Source organism: Drosophila teissieri, chromosome 3R (assembly GCF_016746235.2).
Source record: "Drosophila teissieri strain GT53w chromosome 3R, Prin_Dtei_1.1, whole genome shotgun sequence".
NCBI classification, from domain to species: Eukaryota; Metazoa; Arthropoda; class Insecta; order Diptera; family Drosophilidae; genus Drosophila; species Drosophila teissieri.
The window spans coordinates 21,230,884-21,249,881 of NC_053032.1; the positions used below are offsets into that span (position 1 = coordinate 21,230,884).

Here is an 18,998-nt window from a genome sequence, read left to right on the forward strand (position 1 = left end):
GGCTTCAATTTTTAAAATATATTTTATTTGCGTTGTATGTGTGTTTCATATACAATTAGATTTAATGTACTTATACGCATACAGAGTAAATGAGTGTGTCTGCATAAATCTGTAGGTACCTTAGGTATTACATATCAGAGACAATCTATAGCTTAGACGATATACACATACTTTAGCTTAATTACATTTACGTATCATAGACGATATTCTGTTTTCGTATGGATGAAGAGCTAACCTAATTGTTTGGTAGATGACATGATATCGTGTGTGTCCACTGAATTATGTCTTGGCGCGGTATGTACTTATTTATATAGCGTCGTTTAAATGGGCGTGAGATTACAGTTGATACTAGTGATAGTTGTGGGTAGGACCTTGAATCTGCTGTGCGATACGTTTTGGAAAAGTACAGAAATCATTATCCATTCATTATGTACAGAGACGGGGTGTGTATGCAATCGATTATGAATCCTTGGGGTCTATATATCTAGCATACGTACATACATACATTCAAAGAAGGCAATTTGTATTTCATTTCGGCTGCTTTTGTTGCGTTTGTTCACACAATTACAGAGTCTATACTACTATTTGGATACGTCGTATGTGTATTGCAAGTGGTTCACCTAGTTGTAGGTTGCGTTCTAACAAATAATAAGCAAGTAGCTAGTTCGAAATAAAGCTCGATTTGTTCAAAATTCAGATTCCCATTACGTTTGAGATTCTGTTCAAAAGTAAAATATAAATAAAAGTGGTCATTTCCAAAGGTATTTTAGCATTGAGCTATTCTCAGTTTTGAATGCGGCAGCTTGCAATAATCCTAGTGTACAAATAATTACTAAATAAATGAGATTTTTATGTCTACAAGAGTCTGCACAGGGTCTATGCTAAGCTTACATATAACACTTAAAACAGAGTGATGTGGTAAAACTAGCTTGTGTTTCCATCTCATCTTTCCTCAAACTAATCATTTTTGTTTCAATCATTTTTGTTTCATTTTTCGTCAACAAAGGCCACATGAAATATTGAAATTTGAAATTTTCACTAAGTTTTCCTGGAGCTTCTACAAGCGCAAGATATTTAAACCTATAAGGGGGCGACTGTTACATGACCAAACACGAGGAAATCGATAATATTCTTTAGACTTTTTACATTCAGCTGGGTGCTTTCACCGCCTCGTCAGTGGCAGTGGTCGTCTTGGAGGCTTCTTTAACGGAACAATAGCTCATCATCGGGATCGAACTGGAACAGCTCCGCCTTCTCCCAGTCCTATACGTCGCTCTGTTTGGCATTCGGGTTGATGATGAAGGCGCCGTTGATGTGGCCATTACCGAGTGACTTGCCATTGGGTGTGTACAGATTCGTCAGGCCGTTCTTGCCGTTGGCAATCATTATGGCCGGATGCGGGGTGATGCCATTTAGCTGCGCTACCAGCGGATTCTTGGTAGACTCTGCCGGCGGCGTGGTCAACGGCGGCGTCACCGGCGACGGTTTAATCAACTCCAGCTTGTCGTCCGTGGAACCTTTCAGCGCCGTCTTGATCAGCGATCCATTACCGATACCCCTGCGATGAGGCATAGCATATCGCAGCCTATCCCAGAACCACGGGTCGCCCCACTTCAGGTAGGTGTTCATCTTCAGGTAAGCCTTCAGCTCTTCATCCAGCTTCTCCACATCTCCGATGTCCGAGTAAACGATCACAATAATGCGCGCGCGTTTTTCGTCCAGTGCCGATCTATGTGCCGCCTTGAATTCAAGGCGCGACCACTCCGATTTGATGAAGTTCGGGCTGAGCACAATAATAGTCCGTCTTGAATCCGCCACGGAGCGCATAATGTTCTCGGGAATGTATCCGCCCACCTTCCAGTCGCGATCGTGCACACAAAGCTTGAACTTCTGAGGTCCTTGCTCCAGTTGCGGCACCAAGTAGTCCTCAATGAAACTCTGGTCCTTGTGCGAGTACGAGATGAAGGCATCGAACATCTTGTCCTTGTCCAGGTCCTCCTCCAAGATAGGAAAAGGCCACCAAAACGAACCCAAGTGATTGTACCACCAAATCTTGATTTCTGTCTCGTATTTGTAGTACAGGGCCGCAATGAGACCGACTATAAGACCAGTCAAGGCAATTACCAAAGCCAGGGCTATGAGCACACCCTTTTCCGCCGGACAAATGTCGTTGGTCGACAATTCCACCATTCGTGTGGGCACCTCGGCGTCCACGCACATCATTTCATTACGATCTCCAATCCTTTCGAAGTTGTCTTGGGTGAAGAGGAGTAACTGCTTGGCGGTGCAATCACACATCCATGGATTTCCGGACAGCTGTACAGAGCGCCACTTCATGGTACGATTAAGGAAACTCAGCACAGTGTCGTTTAGCTTCTGCAGCTGGTTCCAACTTACATCCAAATGGGTCAGATTGGTAGGCAGTTGATCCACGTCGATGTGGGTTAGATTGTTACCAGCCAGATGGAGACTAGTGACATTTTCATAGCCGGATGTATTGGCCAAAGGAAGTCGAAGCAGTGTGTTTTTCTCCAAGTGCAGCTCCATTATTTGCAAGTTTTTCTCCAGAATGGGCAGGCGGGGAACATGAGTCAGATTGCCACTATGGCAGTTGATGACCAGTGCACGGTCATAGGTTCGCACATGGCAGTTGCAGCCGAGTGGACATTTTCTCTCCCTGGGATCTTCGGAGGAGTCCAGCGGACAGAGGAGCGTCTGGGGTTTCACCTCTTGCACTGCAGTACCCGCCAAGGCATTTGGCTGGCTGCAAACTAATCGGTCTGTGTTTAACTTGAACTTCTTGGTATACTGCGGCTTATGGACGCCCCTAACCAGCTGGATAAACCAGAGGATTAGACAGTCGCAGACCAGGGGATTGTCGTTGAGATCCACATGCACCAAGTCTGTGTTCAAGTCTTCGTCCAAGTGCACATCTTTGTCCAGCTGGATACTCCGTATCCTATTGTGCGTCATGTTGACGTGCAATCTGTTCTGCGATAGAAATGCCAGATCCTCGTAGCCCAGCGAGCTAATTTTGTTGTAACTCAAGTCCAGCTGACTCAACTTGAGCATCGTGTTCTTCCAGTCGTTGTAGACGAACATGATTGAGTTGTTGCGCAGATTAAGGGTCACAAGGCCGAGCATGTGAACAAACGGGGAGCTGATTGTGCCCTGGAATGTGAAGTCCAGCAATGGCTCCCGCAGATCGATGTCGTTGTGATCCAAATACAGATGTCGCATTCCAGAGGTCCTGCTAAAAGCTCCGGAATCGATGGTGCGCAGTCGATTCCTGCTCATGACGAGGCTCACTAGGTTGCCCAAGCTGCTGAATATGTCGCTGTAATTAGAAAACAATAAACGTTATTAGTTAAAAAACAACATATTTTACGATAATAATATGGTATGTTTATAGGCGATTGCCTTAAAGTAAAGAGTAAAGTGTAGAATGTATTTACCCGCTAATGTCGGTGAGCAGGTTATCCTCCAGACGCAGATCCGTCAGATTGGTGGTATGTTGAAAGAGTGAGTCCGGCAGATGTGTCAGCCTGTTGTTGCTCAAGTCCAGGCTCAGCAGGTTCACCTGATATTGCAGCAAAGTGGCGGGCAGAGTGCTCAGCAGGTTGTCCCCCAGCGAGATGTTGGTGATCTGTGTGGAATGCTCGAAGAGATCACCCGGCAACGTTTGCAGATCAGCTCTCAGCCGTAGGATCTTCAGTTCCGACTGATTGGCAAACAGTCGCGATGGCAGTGTGGCAAGGGGAACGCGATTGTTCATCAGGCGCACCTCGTTCAGGTGTCGGTTGTGCTCGAATAGGCCCTGCGGCAGGGAACGGAAGAGATTGGCGCTCAGATTGATATCCGTGACATTCGTGAGATGGGCGAACACGTCGTGCGGCAACTGCTCGATTCCATTGTCGTGGATATCGATGCCCAGCACCGAGGTGGCACCTTCGAAGTCGTGTTTTGTGAGGTTGTGCAGTTGATTGCTCCACAAATTGAGCTGCTTCAACTTGGGCATCTTGCCGAAAATGCCACGCGGCATTTGTCGCAACTTGTTGCTGCCAAACTCAATGGACTCGAGATTCTCCAGATCGTCGAACAAATGCGTTGGCATTTCCTCGATATTTGCCCTCAGTTCCAGATGACTCAGATTCCGCATATCCGACAGTAAGTTGGCGGGAATGTGTGTGAGACGACGGGTGGTGAACCGGAATCGCTTCAGGCCATGCAAACGGTCCAAATGCTGCCGTGTTATGTTCATGCCCAGGTTGTCGCTCTCAAAGATCAGCGTCGTGGGCGCGACTATGCCCAGGTAGTCCAGGATACTGGCGATCGGCGTGTGACCGGGCAGCATGCACCGTCGCATCTGAACCCTGTCGACCTCGCCGATTCGCATTTTCTTCGGCAACTGCTGGTAGTCCGTGGTATCCGTCAGATTGCACATGATCTGTACGTAGTCATTGGGCTGGATGGTCAGCCTGAACGTGGGATTCTCTGCGTTCGCCGGACAGATGATTTCGTATTCCGACATACTGGGTGCACACTGACAGACTCCGTCGATGCTAATCTCAGTGCACGCATCCCGACCGAAGGATGCCTCAGTGGCTGGCCACTGGACCACTTGTAGGATCACCAGCAGCAGTGCCAGCTCGGTGGCCGTCTTTAGTCGACTCATGATGGACAATTGTGGGTGCACTGCAAATAGAGAAATTAAAAGGAATGATTAGAAATGTGTGGCAGTCAATTCATAGAAATTATCATTCCATTGATATTTAGTATGATTAATTATAGGCTAATTATTCCACGAAACTGTTTATAGCTTTTATATATAACGTGCCCAAGGTGATTTTCCCTTTAGTGCACACTCCGTAATTAATAGGAAGAAAACTTTAGCGCATTTGTCATTCCCATAATGACAGTCAGAACAGCAAATGCTCGAAAAGTAATGAAAAGGCAGCGACTGGGAGGCGGCATTAACATTTACGTAGTTATACGAGTATGAAAGAGAAATAAAACTGGATACAAACACTGTGCCATTGCCGAAGTGGAGTAAATTTGGCAAATGTGCTCATTGCACGTCGGTGCGTAAAGTCCTTTGAATGCGGCTTAATCACGGGACGGTTAATTAAGCGCGAGTCAGAATTTTTGACAGCCCGTTCAAAATATTTCATTAGCAGCACGCATACGCCGTATACGCCGTGTGTGTGCGGAGCAGAGGCCGAAAAATGAATTTCATTTAAATGCCAACGTTTTGTGGGGCTGAAAATCACAGGATCACAGGACTCCTGGGCAAAAAGGACGTGCACACACACACACACACACAAAGCACCGGACGACGACACCTAGTGGCAACACAACTCGTGTATAAATATGGCACGAGAACACATCCTTTTCGCTTCTCGGAGTTCGCTTCCTCTGCCGTGTTGCATTTCATGGTTGGCTCACCTCGAAACCACGCCCAACTACTGTTCCCCCATCTTTCGTCCTTCGTCCTCCGTTCTGCGTCCTCCGTCTCCCGACTGCAATCGCCATACCCTGTAATCCCGGCGGCTGCCCTCTACCTCTGTGTGTGTGGTGTGGTGTAATTACGGTCAGGGAGTGTATAAAATTTTGTAAAACGCTCTCTTCATTTCTTCGTCCGGCGACTGGCGACTGGCGACCGACATTCAACATCCTTTCGTCCTGTTGCTCCATGTGGACAGTGGAGCACTTTACGGTCTTTGTGCATTTAATGAATTTGTCATGCGCTCGAGTGCTGCATAATACGAGATTTTTGCCAAAGCTCGGCGAGAACTTGAGCCAGCAGCTCAGCCAACAGCTGCTTCTTCCTTGACGTCCTCTCAATCTGATGGTGACAATTTAATTGTGCCCATTACGTACAATTTGAAAGGAATTCAATTAAAAGTTTTTCGGCTTTCTAGCTGTCGCCCCTAAAATCGGCAACTTTAGGCCATATTGCATTCACTGTCAACTGTCCCATTAGCCAAAGAAAGCTGAGAGAAAAAAAAAAAGTCTCGTATTTTGCCATCCCCATCCCAGAAGCTTTTGAATGAAATTTTGATAAGGCAATTTAATTATGCGCGCTGTAATTTGATTTTCAAATTGGTGACTTTTCCTCATTAATTAGGACATTTTCCAAGGGTTGGCCCCTGGCTGTGCAGATTATATTGATTTTTGACTTCCCCTTCACAATCTGAGTTGTGCTTCGTTAACTCGCAAAATTTGATCAATTTCGGGGCAACTGAAAAATCTGCAACTGTTGGTCATTTCAAACATCTGCTGCTTTCTCTTGATGGGAGAACAGATTGGTAGATAGACAGACAGGTTATATGCTTTGAAAATCGAAATGTGGCTAAATGCTGATGCTAATAGTTATTGCAAATTGAAGGCATTGTGCCTGCCAAGTGTTTGTTGGCCATCAGATGGCAGATATCGAGCATATTGCCCTTAAGCTATTAGATGGCAAAATAGACACGCTTTGTTTGGGCCACAGGAGTTTCGGAACTCGACACCTTGTTTTTGCAACGGCAAAGGTTTCCTCGTCCTGGCCAACTTCAATTTGGCATTAAACTTTAAGCACTTTTCACCCAATGAGTGGATCTAAACTACCTTGGCCCACAGTGTTTTGCCTTTTAAATTTCTTCGTTGGCCCAGTCAGCCAGTCTGTTTGCCAAGCGAACTGGCTATTGTGTTGCTTTTCTTGGCAAAATTTTAAACATTTATATTCACTTAGGAAAATTACTTTTCGCTTTTATGCCACGCTGGCCGTGTAAATATCCAGAAACGACCTGAAACCTGGAACCTGCTACCAGGCACCTCCTACAATTCGAATTGATATCCCAAGCGCGTTTTGTTTATGCAATCTAATCTGGGGCGGATTGTGCCCCGTTTTGTTGACATCTTGCCTGGAGCGGAACCATCTACTCCTGCTCCTGCTCCTCGATATGGAACAACAACATTTACATTGGGCAATCAGGCTAGAAGTGTGGCCTTTGCTTGCTGAACTTTTTGGGGCCGTGCCAATTAATTGAATCCTGCTCTGGCACCCAATTTAATCCCGCCAGGCAATTAAAAATAATTGCTCATTTCACACAAACGCACACATATACACACACATGCTGGGGAAATTATGAACACACATACCTGCGCAAGCGTTACGCTCGATTTAAAATTTTGTCTTGTTTAATTAGACGCTCGGTGTCGTTAATAAAGGTTAACGAAGTTTTGCCAGAGCGCAGATTTTTCACACATTTTCACACATAGCGCACACAGCTCACAGGATGGAGGATACTGGGGAAAGCTCAATACCAGCACGTAGTAACCCACACACATACACACTCGCACACACACGCAGGCAGAGACCCCATGAAGATCCACAGACATTCCAGTTGAGTGCGCATTTTTGCACTCACATGCTCACTTCCGGTATGTAACGGTACTAAATTCATTAGGCACACTAAATTACAACCGCAGGCATGGCACAATGAGGTTGTGTGGGTAGAATTTGAGTTTTGGAGCTCCTTTCGGGGGAGGAAGCTCCTCGCTTCCACCTTGGATTTTTATTGCTCACCCAAGGAGTACACAATGTAAGCCTTCCCGAGAGCAAACCTACCCACTTCGGTATGTGGATGTGGGTGTGGGTGTGGGTGCCCAAGACCGATGTTTAATAGTCGTACCGCCCGCAGGTTGCTCTTGGAAAATTGGCTTTCGGTTGCCTCCTGCACGGGAACCACCCAGCCAGACATTTAATGGTTAAGTTTTCTTAATGCTCGACTGTCGGGATTACGGCAAATGCCAAAGTGTTTAAATGGCGTTGACATATTGTTCGCCCTTTAAATTAATTTTTGCAATATCAAGAGGAAATACGAGTGAAACACACACACACTGACACGCACACATTGAGCCCGTTCATCAATCAACATGACTAATTACTACAATTTCTGCCAAGCGGCAGCAGCAGCCACTCCAAAGCTCCTAAGGAGCAGTAAGGAAAGCAAAAACAAAACATATAAAAAAAAGCAGAACAAGTTGTTTAACAATTTCTTATTAAAAACTTACAAATGCTTCAGAAAAGTTCGTACACGCATGTGAAGTGCACTCGAGGAGGGGGGAAAAGGGAAGGAGGTCCTTCGACCATTTTCCATTTTCCATTTCCTAACGCCTAGCTGCCCCTAGCTGCTAGCTGCTAGGAAACCGAAAGTCTGGCCAAGTGCGGTTTTTGTATCCCACTGCACTGGCAATGTTTCATTTTCCCCCATTTTCAATACGAATGTGTGTGTAGCCACATACACATATGAGTGTGTGTGTGTGCGGCTGCTCGGTTGTTTGCCAAAGGATTTCAATTCCCCCAAAAACTTTTGCAAGTCTTTTGGCCCCATGTTTCTGGTTTTACAGGCATCGCCTCCAACACTTTGGTGAGCAGGCGGCAGCCGAGACATGTTTATATAGCCAACCAGATGGGCCAATGTATTGCCAAACGGGAGCTTTAAGTAAACATCTGTGTACTCCACATCTTAAGATGTTTTTCTGGGGGCGGAAAGGGGGCGGGGGGTGGCGGCATGTGAAGAGTCTCTAAGCGGGTCTTAATATCGCAAAATTGGAAACTGTTCAATATGTGATTGTGTGATTGGCAATGTGGCAGTGCTTTTCTTTCCAATACAATTGAATGAGCGATTGCAGTTCAGTAAGTGCATAACAGAAGAATATTATTCAGAAAACAAAAACTAGTACGAGTATAAGTGTGCAAAAGCTTTATAGCCACTAAAGAAGTATCTCCAAACTAAACGCATACATATCTGCTATTCGAATTTATTTAAAGCATAGATTGCACACAACTGAGACCATGTTTTCGAGCACATTCAAGTGTCTCGACAAATGTTGCAATATAATTTACAGTGTTAAATGTCAAGTCTGGCATTTTGCGATGCCTTTCATAAATATCCAGTTGCAATTAATACATATTGCTGTGTGCCTCCTAGTGAAAGCCAGTGATAAATGTAGAACATCTTCCTGGAATTGCTCCCAAGCTGCTGCTCCTGAGCTAATTATGCACAAACATAGCAAAGGTTGGCAGGGTTTGGTTCGCAAGGTTAAGACATCCTTCGAATGAATACATTAAGTCCGCTTTCATTATTTATGGCTTACACTTACCTACTCTTCTGCAGAATTTCAGCCGAAGCGCATCAAAATTCCAGAGGCAAAAGAAGTAGGGGGCACGAAACGAAAGTGCTGCTGGTGCCGCAGTGAAGCAGTGAATTGAAAATATCTTGAAGCTGCTTCTGCTGTAACGCCTTTGCGTTAAGTGCAAACCGCCAAAGGGCGGGATGAGTGTAAGAAATGCTGGCATTTAAATTTAAAATTTCTATTAGTGAATGCATCAGCAGCAGAGCTCAAGTTTTGCGAGGAGGCGAGGCGCCGTAGTGGAGTGAACAAAAAACCCAACTTCAAAGTCAGCGACAATGCCAAATCCATAAGATACTCGCTCACTCATTACTCTTGCCAGCTGCACAGCTCACTGAAAGTTCAAGTTACGGCAGACAGCTAAGCAGATGAAAGAAAAGGGGTTAAGACCTGATTTGCGCATTCCAGCCCGAGACCCGACACTCCCCCATGTATCCCTTCCCAGCAAAGGGCCACTGCCTCTTCAGATCTCGTTGAAAGCCAGCTCATTGTCTGGGAAATAGAAAGGCAGTAAGGCGCTGCTGCTGCTGCAGTTTTTTTTTCCATTTTTTTTGTCATTTTCTTGGCAAAGTGAGGAGAAGTCGCCAAGTGAAAGGCTTTGTAATGTCATTTGTCTGTTAATCATGTTGTCGTCCCAAGTTTTGCGCAAAGTTTTAAGCATAATGCGCTCGTGCCCGAGACAAATGCAAAAACTTGTTGAGCCCATGGTAATGGCAGTGGAGCAGTTAGCAGTGGACGTGGGCAAGGCGGTGCAGGAGGAGCACCACTTGGGGCAACAGAAGGAGCAGCAAGCATGCGTGACGCATTCAAGTTTAATAGGCCCCATTCTTGTTGGCCAGGTCGATGACGATAAGACCGTGATGATGGTGATGATGACGTTGATGACGTTGCTTGTGATGATGATGATGTTTTTGCTGCACAGCCAGTTGTTTGCCGTGGCAGAAAACGCAGAAGCGCCAGTGGTCGTTTGTTTGCTCTGTGGCTCTGCCTCGCATCTAGCCCAAAGTCACTCAAATGGATACTTTGTGGCTGACTGCTTCGCTCCTGCACTCCTCCACTGCTCCACTCCTCCACTACTCCGCTCCTCCGTCCATCACTCCACTGGCTCCTTGGCTCACTTAGCGCACATCCTGTCAGCCCAGGTTGATGTGGCCGGCCGTGTTTAGATTCGGTGGATGGGCAAACATTTAACGTAAATTGATTTCCACTCGCCAGGCGATGACGCACTGCAAACAAGCTCAAGAGCATGCACGCAAAAACCACATATTCTCTACTTTTCTTTCTACCAAATATTCATCTATAGCTTGTGGCATTCAACATTAGGTTTCTGAACTATATGACAACTAGGTGAAATGAATTATTATATTAAATTTCAAATACCAGGATCACAGCGTTTCTTTCGGTGTGGCAAGACAATAGCTGGAACATCTCAGCGTCTCTGCCCCGCTTCATTATACCAGCACCATCAATCTCCCTGGCCAAGTCCACTCTTCCACTTGCAACTTGTCATTTCCTTAAGCTACGGAGTTGCTCAACTAGAGCGCTCTCCTCGGGCGGCTAAGTAAATTTATCTGCAACTTCCACACACGCACAGTCCATCACATAAATAAACAACTCGACGTCGTGTGGAATGGGTTCTGTTCCTCGTTGCTTTACTGTACCGTCTGCTGGCTGATGGCTGCTAGCTGCTGGCTGCCGGCGGAACAGAAATAGAAATAAAATAATAGACACCCAGTCCGCATTCAATTTGGCTTCAGCTCCTTGAGCCGCTGGCATCGTAAATGAAAATGTCGTCCATTCCACGCTTGGCCAGCGTTCATTTAAACAGCGTTTTATGGGCCCAGGCGATGGTTGCGTATGGGCATCTAAGTGGCAGGCCCTCATATTGTAAATAATACAGCATAATGCTGGCTGGCCAGCCCAACCTATTTAAACCCAGCTATCCAGACCAGCTAACCAGCCCAGCTAACCAGCCCATCCAACCCACCGACAATCCGCCCAATGTGGCCAAGTCCGATTGCCAGGGGACGCACGTGTACACTTCAATTACCAATGAGGTTGGAGGCGCATCTCGTTTCTTTGGGGAAACCAAAGCACAGGTTTCATATCCGACCAACTACTTAATTTTTCGCTGCATTCAAACTTTGTCGGTTCTTTGGTCCCTGAGCATTTTTATGCTTTCTTGATTTCTATTTATTCGTCCTGTCGTCTCCGTTTATTTTCTGTTGTTCCTGTTCCTGTCCACGGCTGCTGGTCCTCATAATTTTCGCTTTGTTTTATTGTATGCAGCTTAATTCGCCGGTCCCCAAGCAAAGCAAAAGCAAAACTCCCCACTGCCAACTCCGCTCTTTGGAAATGTGAGTCACGTTTAAAGTTCTGTGGCCCTAAATGGCATGCTGGCCATGATTATGGCCGCCGAATGTACCCCACTTATAGGCCGATGCCGTATATAGCGCTAATTGTGCACATTTTGCGCTTGTTATAAATAATCGCACAAGACCCCGCTGTTTGTTCGCCATTTAAGCTCCGGTTATTGCTTCGTTTGGTCGCGTTGTTTGTTCGCTTTAGTTCAATAGGGGCCGTCATTTTCTTTTTCGGCCAGCCCAGTTGGTGGACCTAAAGTTGTAGCTGCGATAATTAAGACACTTTAGCCAGTTTCGTTGCTGCCAATTGCTCTTAGCTTGTCGTTGGGAAACTTAAGCACTTCTTTTTAGGAAAGAATTATTGAGATTTTTAAATAAATTAGCATGTAAACACGCGAATTTATTTATTACATAAAAGAAAAAAGCTGTAGTCAAAACCAAAGCATATTTCCGCGTAACGCCGCCAAATTTGGGACACAAATGGAAAAAGAAGAGTAAAACCAGGCCATGCGAATAGAGTTATCTGTGACGGACTTAATCCCAATGCAATATTTATTTGTAAGAGCACTGTTTTGTGTGTATATTTGCACTGATTGCTTTATGCAACGACTGCACATAGACAGACGGACAGGCAAACCGTCACCACATCCGATGAATGTCCGACTTGGTTTTGCAGTGGCCAGAAAAAAGTATTGATTGCCCTTCATTGTCGGCCGAAAACCATACGATTTTGGCACTTTTTGTCCCCATTCTGATTTGGGTTATTTATTGTTGCTACTATATATATATTGTTAGATTGGATTTTTTTCGTTGGCCTTTTGGCCTCTGGGGCTAGGCATTAAATATGTATAAACAATGATAGATTTTGGCCTCGCTTTGATTAACATTTAAAATGGACATTTTTGTTGATATATAAATGTATTGTATGCTTCACACGCGTTTATAGAGACATTAACATTAATCAACAAAAATTACTGAGAGTGCGGATGCTGCTTAACATAAATTTACCAATAGCCGCGAAAATGCAGGATGTGCCCGCAGGACAATGCCGGCCACAGTGGCTATAAATAAAGATTAAAATCTCTGAAACGGTCACAAAAGTGCCTGGCACTTCATTTCAATTTATGTACATAAGTATTCATATATATGCCGATGCACAACTCACATATGCGGTGTGTGTATGTGGCGTTGTGGGGATAAATCAAAAATCTCTGCCTACTTTTTGGGTGTCACAAGGCTATTTTCCAGGACTCTGTCAGTATGCAGTGCTCCCTGTTTGCATTGTTGCCGCACAATAAATGCAATTTCATGTTTCAATTGCAGAGTTAAAAAAAAAGGGAGATTTAAAGTCACCAGTTATACCAGCTACAACAACACCAACAATCAGAAGAAGAAGAAGAACCACAAGAACAACAGTTGTTGGTGAAATGGAAAATCAAAATGGCGACGACCGAAGTGAAATCATTACGTATACGCAGCGTTGTATTAAAATTCACAGCGTGCCTTGTGATTTTTATGCACGCGCGTTCACTTGGCTCCTTCGCCCCGCATTTTTATGGCCATTAAATCAAAGTACAAATAAAAGAAAGTAAATAAAAATTTCGTTACAGCCTTAATAGATGGCGAGGGGGGTGGTGCAGGGTTTCCTGGCCTTTTGGTTTCAAATGAAAATGAAAAGCTGAAATCTTGTCATAAAAATGCGCGAATTCGTAAAGTGCACTTTATGCGCAACGTTTGTGACCAACACTCGAACTTAATGAACGTTCCATGAGGACTCAGTGTGGAAAGTGCATGAAAAACTGAGTGAGTAAAAAGTGCTGATGGCTGCACAGATAGTGGAACAGTGAGTGTTTGCAAAAAAGGTGTTATATATTCTATAACCTCATACTTTGCTGTACTAAAAGTTTTAAGAATAAGCTGAAATGATGTGCTATGATTTCAAAGCAATTAATTACGAGTAGTTCCGTCTGGTAATAACCCCTTAATTATATTTTAATATTTCAAAACAGCAGCTGCCATAAGCACACAAATATTGTGCATAATTGTTGGCGTCATTCCCGTGAAAACCGAACCAAAAATAATTTGATGGTAATTCACATGAAATTTGTGCATTTACATATTTTCGCAATGGGCTGCGCCACATACATATACGAAATATTTCAGTTGCAGGACCAACATCACCAGGAGCAGCCCCATCCGCTTGGCTGCATTAATTGGTTTTTCGTTAAAATATATATTTTCTGGCTAAGAAGGGCGGATGAAGATGGAATTTGGGGGCGGGGCGGGCAGGCGAGGTGTTGAAACTATGCATTTCATATGCAAATGCAAATTTAATGAGCTTTAACTCGATGCCATCCATGTGCGGGTGTTAATTTTGTGTCTGAGCGTGTGTGTGTGCGTGGGTGTGTGTGTGTGCGATTATGCTGGCAAAAATATTTTGTTAATTTTTAATTTTAATTGCAGTCGCTTGTTTGAAACTTTATTTTATTTATTTATTTGGGCTGGCGCTGAATTTTGCATAATTATGTACTGGCCGGCCTGTCAACATGGCAAAATGGCAACATTTTCGAAATGGAAATAAACATTTTATTATTTATTTGTCAAATACATAGCCGTCGAGTTTGTTTCGCTCGGATTGCAGCTGCATATTTGACGCTTCTGTGTTTTCTGTAGATTTTTTCCTCTTTTTTTTTGTTTTTCTGTTTGTTTCGTATGTTTTGGTATTGGTGGGCGTGTGACAGCGCATCAATTAAACTAATTGTGCATTTAAATTGGCAAATTATTGCTCGATCCTTAATCATAAATTATTTATGCAATCAATTTGCATAAAGTCAAATAAGCCGTGCACATTGTGTTTGTCCTTTCGCCACGTGGTCGCTGCCGCTGCCGCCGCCGCATTCGGTGGGTCAACTGGCAATGCAATTTAAATTTTGTATAGCCGCTTTGCTTATTCTTCAGCTGGGCCAAATACGCCACTGGCCTTCGTGTGTTTTGGCCCACGCTTTTATTTTAATTTGCGGTCAGCAGCCGTGGCCATTGCCGTTGCCGTTGCCTAGCGAAAACCAATTAAGTGGGCTCTAAAGCTCGTGTTTTCTAGCAGCGCGTCAAATTGAAAACCATGCGCGAAATTTAAACATTTTTCACCAATTTTTTTCCCCGCTCTGGGTTGTCAGTGCTCGGATTTAAGGCAGCTCGGCTGGTCAGCTGGGTTTTTCATGACCTCTGCTAACTCTGTCAAAATTTAATTAAATTCTTCAGCTCTTTTTAAGCCGCAGGCATGCACTCTTAACGCATAATTTGTCCACCAACTCGTGGAGCTACTGCACTACATGTGGCAGAAAAAAACAGGGCTAAGCTGCAAAATATATCTGAGATAGCTTATATGTATTGCCAGAGTGTTGCATACTGCTTGGGGCAAGGTGTTTCTCTACGACCATTTTTGCTGCGGATGGCCTTTAAAAGATGAACTCGTGAGCCAAATAATATGATATTGGTGATATTTACATGAATCTAAGCTCATGTTGTATTGAAAAATATCAAGCTTCGTGCGTGACAGGATTTGTTTATACTTTAAGGACCCTTTCACGCTCCCACATCTAGTGGCAAAAGAGAAGAACAGAAGTACATTAATAGTGGCCGCGGCGGCGTAAAGCCTTTCAGCCATTTTTTTGTTCTATGCGCCCCGTTTGTTTTTAGACGCCCATAAAAGCGGCAGTGAAAATGTTTTAAAAGTGTTTTTCCTTATGCAACACAGCGGCGACAAAGTGTTTGTGGCGTATACGTATATTTTTTCGTGCTCCTCCTGTTGACATTTAAAAAAAAAAGGCTGTCACAATGCATTTTCGCATTTTGCATTTCGCATTTCGCAAAAAGAGCGAAGGAGATGGTGTGGCAAGAGGTGGCAATAAAAAAGTAACAACAAGTGCCAAGTGTGGGTGTGTGTTAGTGGGTGTGTGTGTTTGGTTGTGCGCCTGACAGTGAGTGTAAAGAGTTATGAACTCTTTGGGAAAAAGTGCTGGAAATTTAGAAGTGTTGTGCGCTCCTTTTGGCAATGTGCTGCACATTTATGAAAATAATTGCGGTTTTCCTTCCCTTTTTTTTCGTTGCCTTTGTCCATTGTCTACGGCAACCCCATATTTATTTAATGCAATTTATTTATATTTGTAGTTCGCTTTATGCTCAATTACACACAAAACCACAACAAAACAAAAAGGTTAAATGCAAACTGTGCTCCAATTGAATAATATAATATTTAATGATATATAAATAAAGAGGGGCTAAATGATTTTTTATGCTGTTTACCTGGCCGGATATTAATTTTACAATATGTAATGAATATTTACAAGTAGCGCCCTGAAAGCAGAATTAATATTTACTTTTACCTACCTTGCTCAGAATTGTCCTTGTGGGTTGGAGAAAGGTTGAAGTGCTATCCTTGTATCCTGGCGACCACTACAGTTGCAGCTGCAGCCGGTTGAACATTTTTAATGTATTTTTAAGTAATTTACTGCAAGAAAAAGCGTGAAAAATATGCAAATTAGCCGAGGGGTCGCAGACAAGAGGATGTGTGTAGGTGACAGAGTAGGGCATCTTATTAGCATTCCAAATGACTCGTGTGGTGGGGCCATTTCTTCAGAGACTTTTCAACTTTTAGCCTGCTAGACAAGTGGCGCACATACTCGTATATACATGTGGTGGTGTGTCATTATGACACTAATTATGTCATACATACGCACAAGTGGCAAACAAGCCGTGTCCATGTGAGCCTTCAAGTGTGTGTTCGCTGTGCACACGACACGTGTGTGTGTGTGTGTGACTGTGTATGTGTGTGAGCCACTTAAATTTCAACGCATACGTAATGCCTATTCATGAGCGATGTCGCCCACGTTGCAGCCGCTTAAGGGCGTGGCTGGATGTGTATGCTTAATTTAATTAAGCTGGCTGTTACTTAGAATTTGCAATGCAGCCATAACCGCAAACAATTTGCAAGTCAAGAGCGTATAATGCAGACAAGAGACGGCCAAAGGATTACGTTGACTGAGTGCTGCTGCAACTTGACATGAATCACTCGCAATGGGCAATGCGACTGGCATACGAAAAAAAGACACCCTTTGAAAAGAATATTCTAACTTTTGCAATAATTTTATTCAATTTTATTCAGTTTGCTCTGCATTTCGGGCCAATCGAATGAAATGGAAAAAGCATTCTGGTTGGGCAAAACGAAACTGTTTCAAGAAAATAATTAAGATCTAAGCCCAGATTGCAAATAAATGACAAAGTTCACCCGGGTCGAGATGGGAAAGGTCGTGTTCTGTAATTCGGTTATTTCCTGCCTGCCGTCTGCCATGTGAAAAAAGGCAGCCAGGGGCAGGGGGATATAAACTTGGCAAATCTGCATATTTGAATATATTTCTGGGACTCAACCATAAATAAGGAAGCATCCTTTGTATTTCTTTGTTTATTTTATATGCATGGCCAGCTCCTGCTGACTAAATTCATCAGCTCATCTCCGCCTGTCTGTCGCAGTCGGTGTGTGTGTGTGTGTGTGTGTGTCTGTTATTTTGTTATTTTATTTTGAGGCCCAAAATTCTCTAATTGCTCGCCGCATACAAATTGCCAGTTATCTAAACTGACAACTTCTCAGGAATTTCTAATTCAATTGCCTTTTTCGGTTCCGGGGTTAAGGGATTCGAGCCCAAAATTGAATGAATACCAAATATGTGTGCTGTATTTGCTCAAATATTTATTTGACTTTCCATGCTCTTCGCTTCGGACTAATCTTTCGATTTTCTTCATCATTTTCCATGGCATGTTTAGCACAGATTATCGAAACATTTTCTTCGCCACCTCAGCACCTCAGCCAATTTAAATTTCTTATGGATCGACAGCTGTTTCCATGAATTGAGCAGATGCACAGAAAAAACAATCGATATATCTCATTGTATCGTGAAAGAATCCTTGTTTTGTATTTAACTAAAAGAGATTACTGATACAAATGCTATTATTTTCTTCAAAGGAAATTTATAAGTTTTAATGGTGCCATAAACTATTTGTTTCCGTGTAGACAAGTCTTTAAAGCCCATTATCTCTCCGATAAGTTTCTTAAATGGCTGCGATAAATGCGAGCAGTTTGTTATCTACTATCCGCTTGCACCGCGTTTATGGCAGCTATATGTATGTCTATCTGCTAATTTGCATAGGCTGAAAACCGCAATCCCTGACTGTTGCCACATAATGCTCCTGCATTCGTATTCATCCAAGCATGCGGTAACATGCATTCATGCCACCCCAAACTCCCCCATTTTGGCCGCCTATCTGTCTGTCTCTCTCTCTGTCTGTCTGTCTGTCAGTCAGCTGTGTCTGGCTGCATTTTCATATTGAAAATCACTGAAGTGGCAGACCAGTTTCCCCTGCCTCCTTTCCTCCACGTTTGTGTGGCAATTTCGGTTCTCTTACTTTACGAATGAAAGATTATAAAAAAAGAAGGAGGAGGCGAGCGCATTTTAATTTTAATAGACATGGGCTAGGGAGCTCTAAAGCTCTAGCTTTTCTGTGCATGTTTGCATAATGAGGCCTGCTTAGGGCGGCCAGCTCTCAATGGATGTTAATAGAAGTGATGCTGCAGGCAGCATTTTTATTGCCCTGCCCTGCCATCTTTTTGTTAAATAATGAAATGTGCAAATGTGTTGCCACATTGCCAGGCGAACTGCGAACAACAAGCATGTGCAGCATGTATATGTATCTCATATCTCGTGTGGATGCATGCGCCCTCCATTTTTACATAATTACATCGCAGCAGCTGCTGGAGCTCGGCTTTTGTTTTTTGTTTAGTTGCTAATTTATTTGTGTATGCATTTGGGTCTTTCATTCATGCAACCGCCGGCTCGCCGGCTCCACTTCTTTTGTATGAGTTTTTCAGCAATTTTCAGCCTTTGTTTGGCACATTTTAGTATGTAGAATGTAGAATGCCGCCGAATGGTTGTGCATTTGTAATTACTTCAAATTGCAATTTGCAACTCCCGCTGTATCTTTTGCAACACATGTTTCATGGGCATAATTCGCGCTCGACTGCACTTAGCCAGCCCGTCTGCTGTGCTGAGTTTGAAAAGCCTTTTAAATGTGGCCGAAACGATTCATTGCCCTGCTTTGGTTTCCCCAGCACTTTCTAAGCTTCCTCGGTTGCCTTTTACCAATTCTAGCTAACATGGTTAGCTGAAGTTCTTTATGCCGTTGCGGCTGTTTTTCCTTCTTCTTTTTTTTTACCGTTTGTTGCGGCTTCGATTTCCCATTATGCTAAAGGTATGGTAAAAGAAAAAGAAAACTAGTTCTCCCTCGCATGGGGTTTTTCTTTTTCTAATCACGTTTGCCCACCGCAGCCGGCGCATTGAACCAGGAAAGTAGATTTATGCTTTGTTCTAGCTGCTGACGTTCTAGGTGTTGTGAGTTGTGGTTGCT

At 43.8% G+C, this 18,998-nt stretch overlaps 1 protein-coding gene across 1 annotated transcript in view; it reads right to left on the reverse strand.

Moving 5' to 3' along the window:
* Nucleotides 1-3: 3 nt before the first annotated feature.
* Nucleotides 4-18,998, reverse strand: part of LOC122622221 (protein toll) — a 44,114-nt gene continuing 25,119 nt past the window's right edge. Inside the window, exons 2-4 of the mRNA XM_043800506.1 lie at nt 15,930-16,050; nt 3,456-4,695; nt 4-3,337 (exon numbers count right to left, since the gene is read on the reverse strand). Of these exons, the coding sequence (XP_043656441.1) occupies nt 1,264-3,337; nt 3,456-4,675 (3,294 nt within the window). The 5' untranslated portion in view covers nt 4,676-4,695; nt 15,930-16,050 and the 3' untranslated portion in view covers nt 4-1,263. The remainder of the gene's footprint in view (nt 3,338-3,455; nt 4,696-15,929; nt 16,051-18,998) is intronic.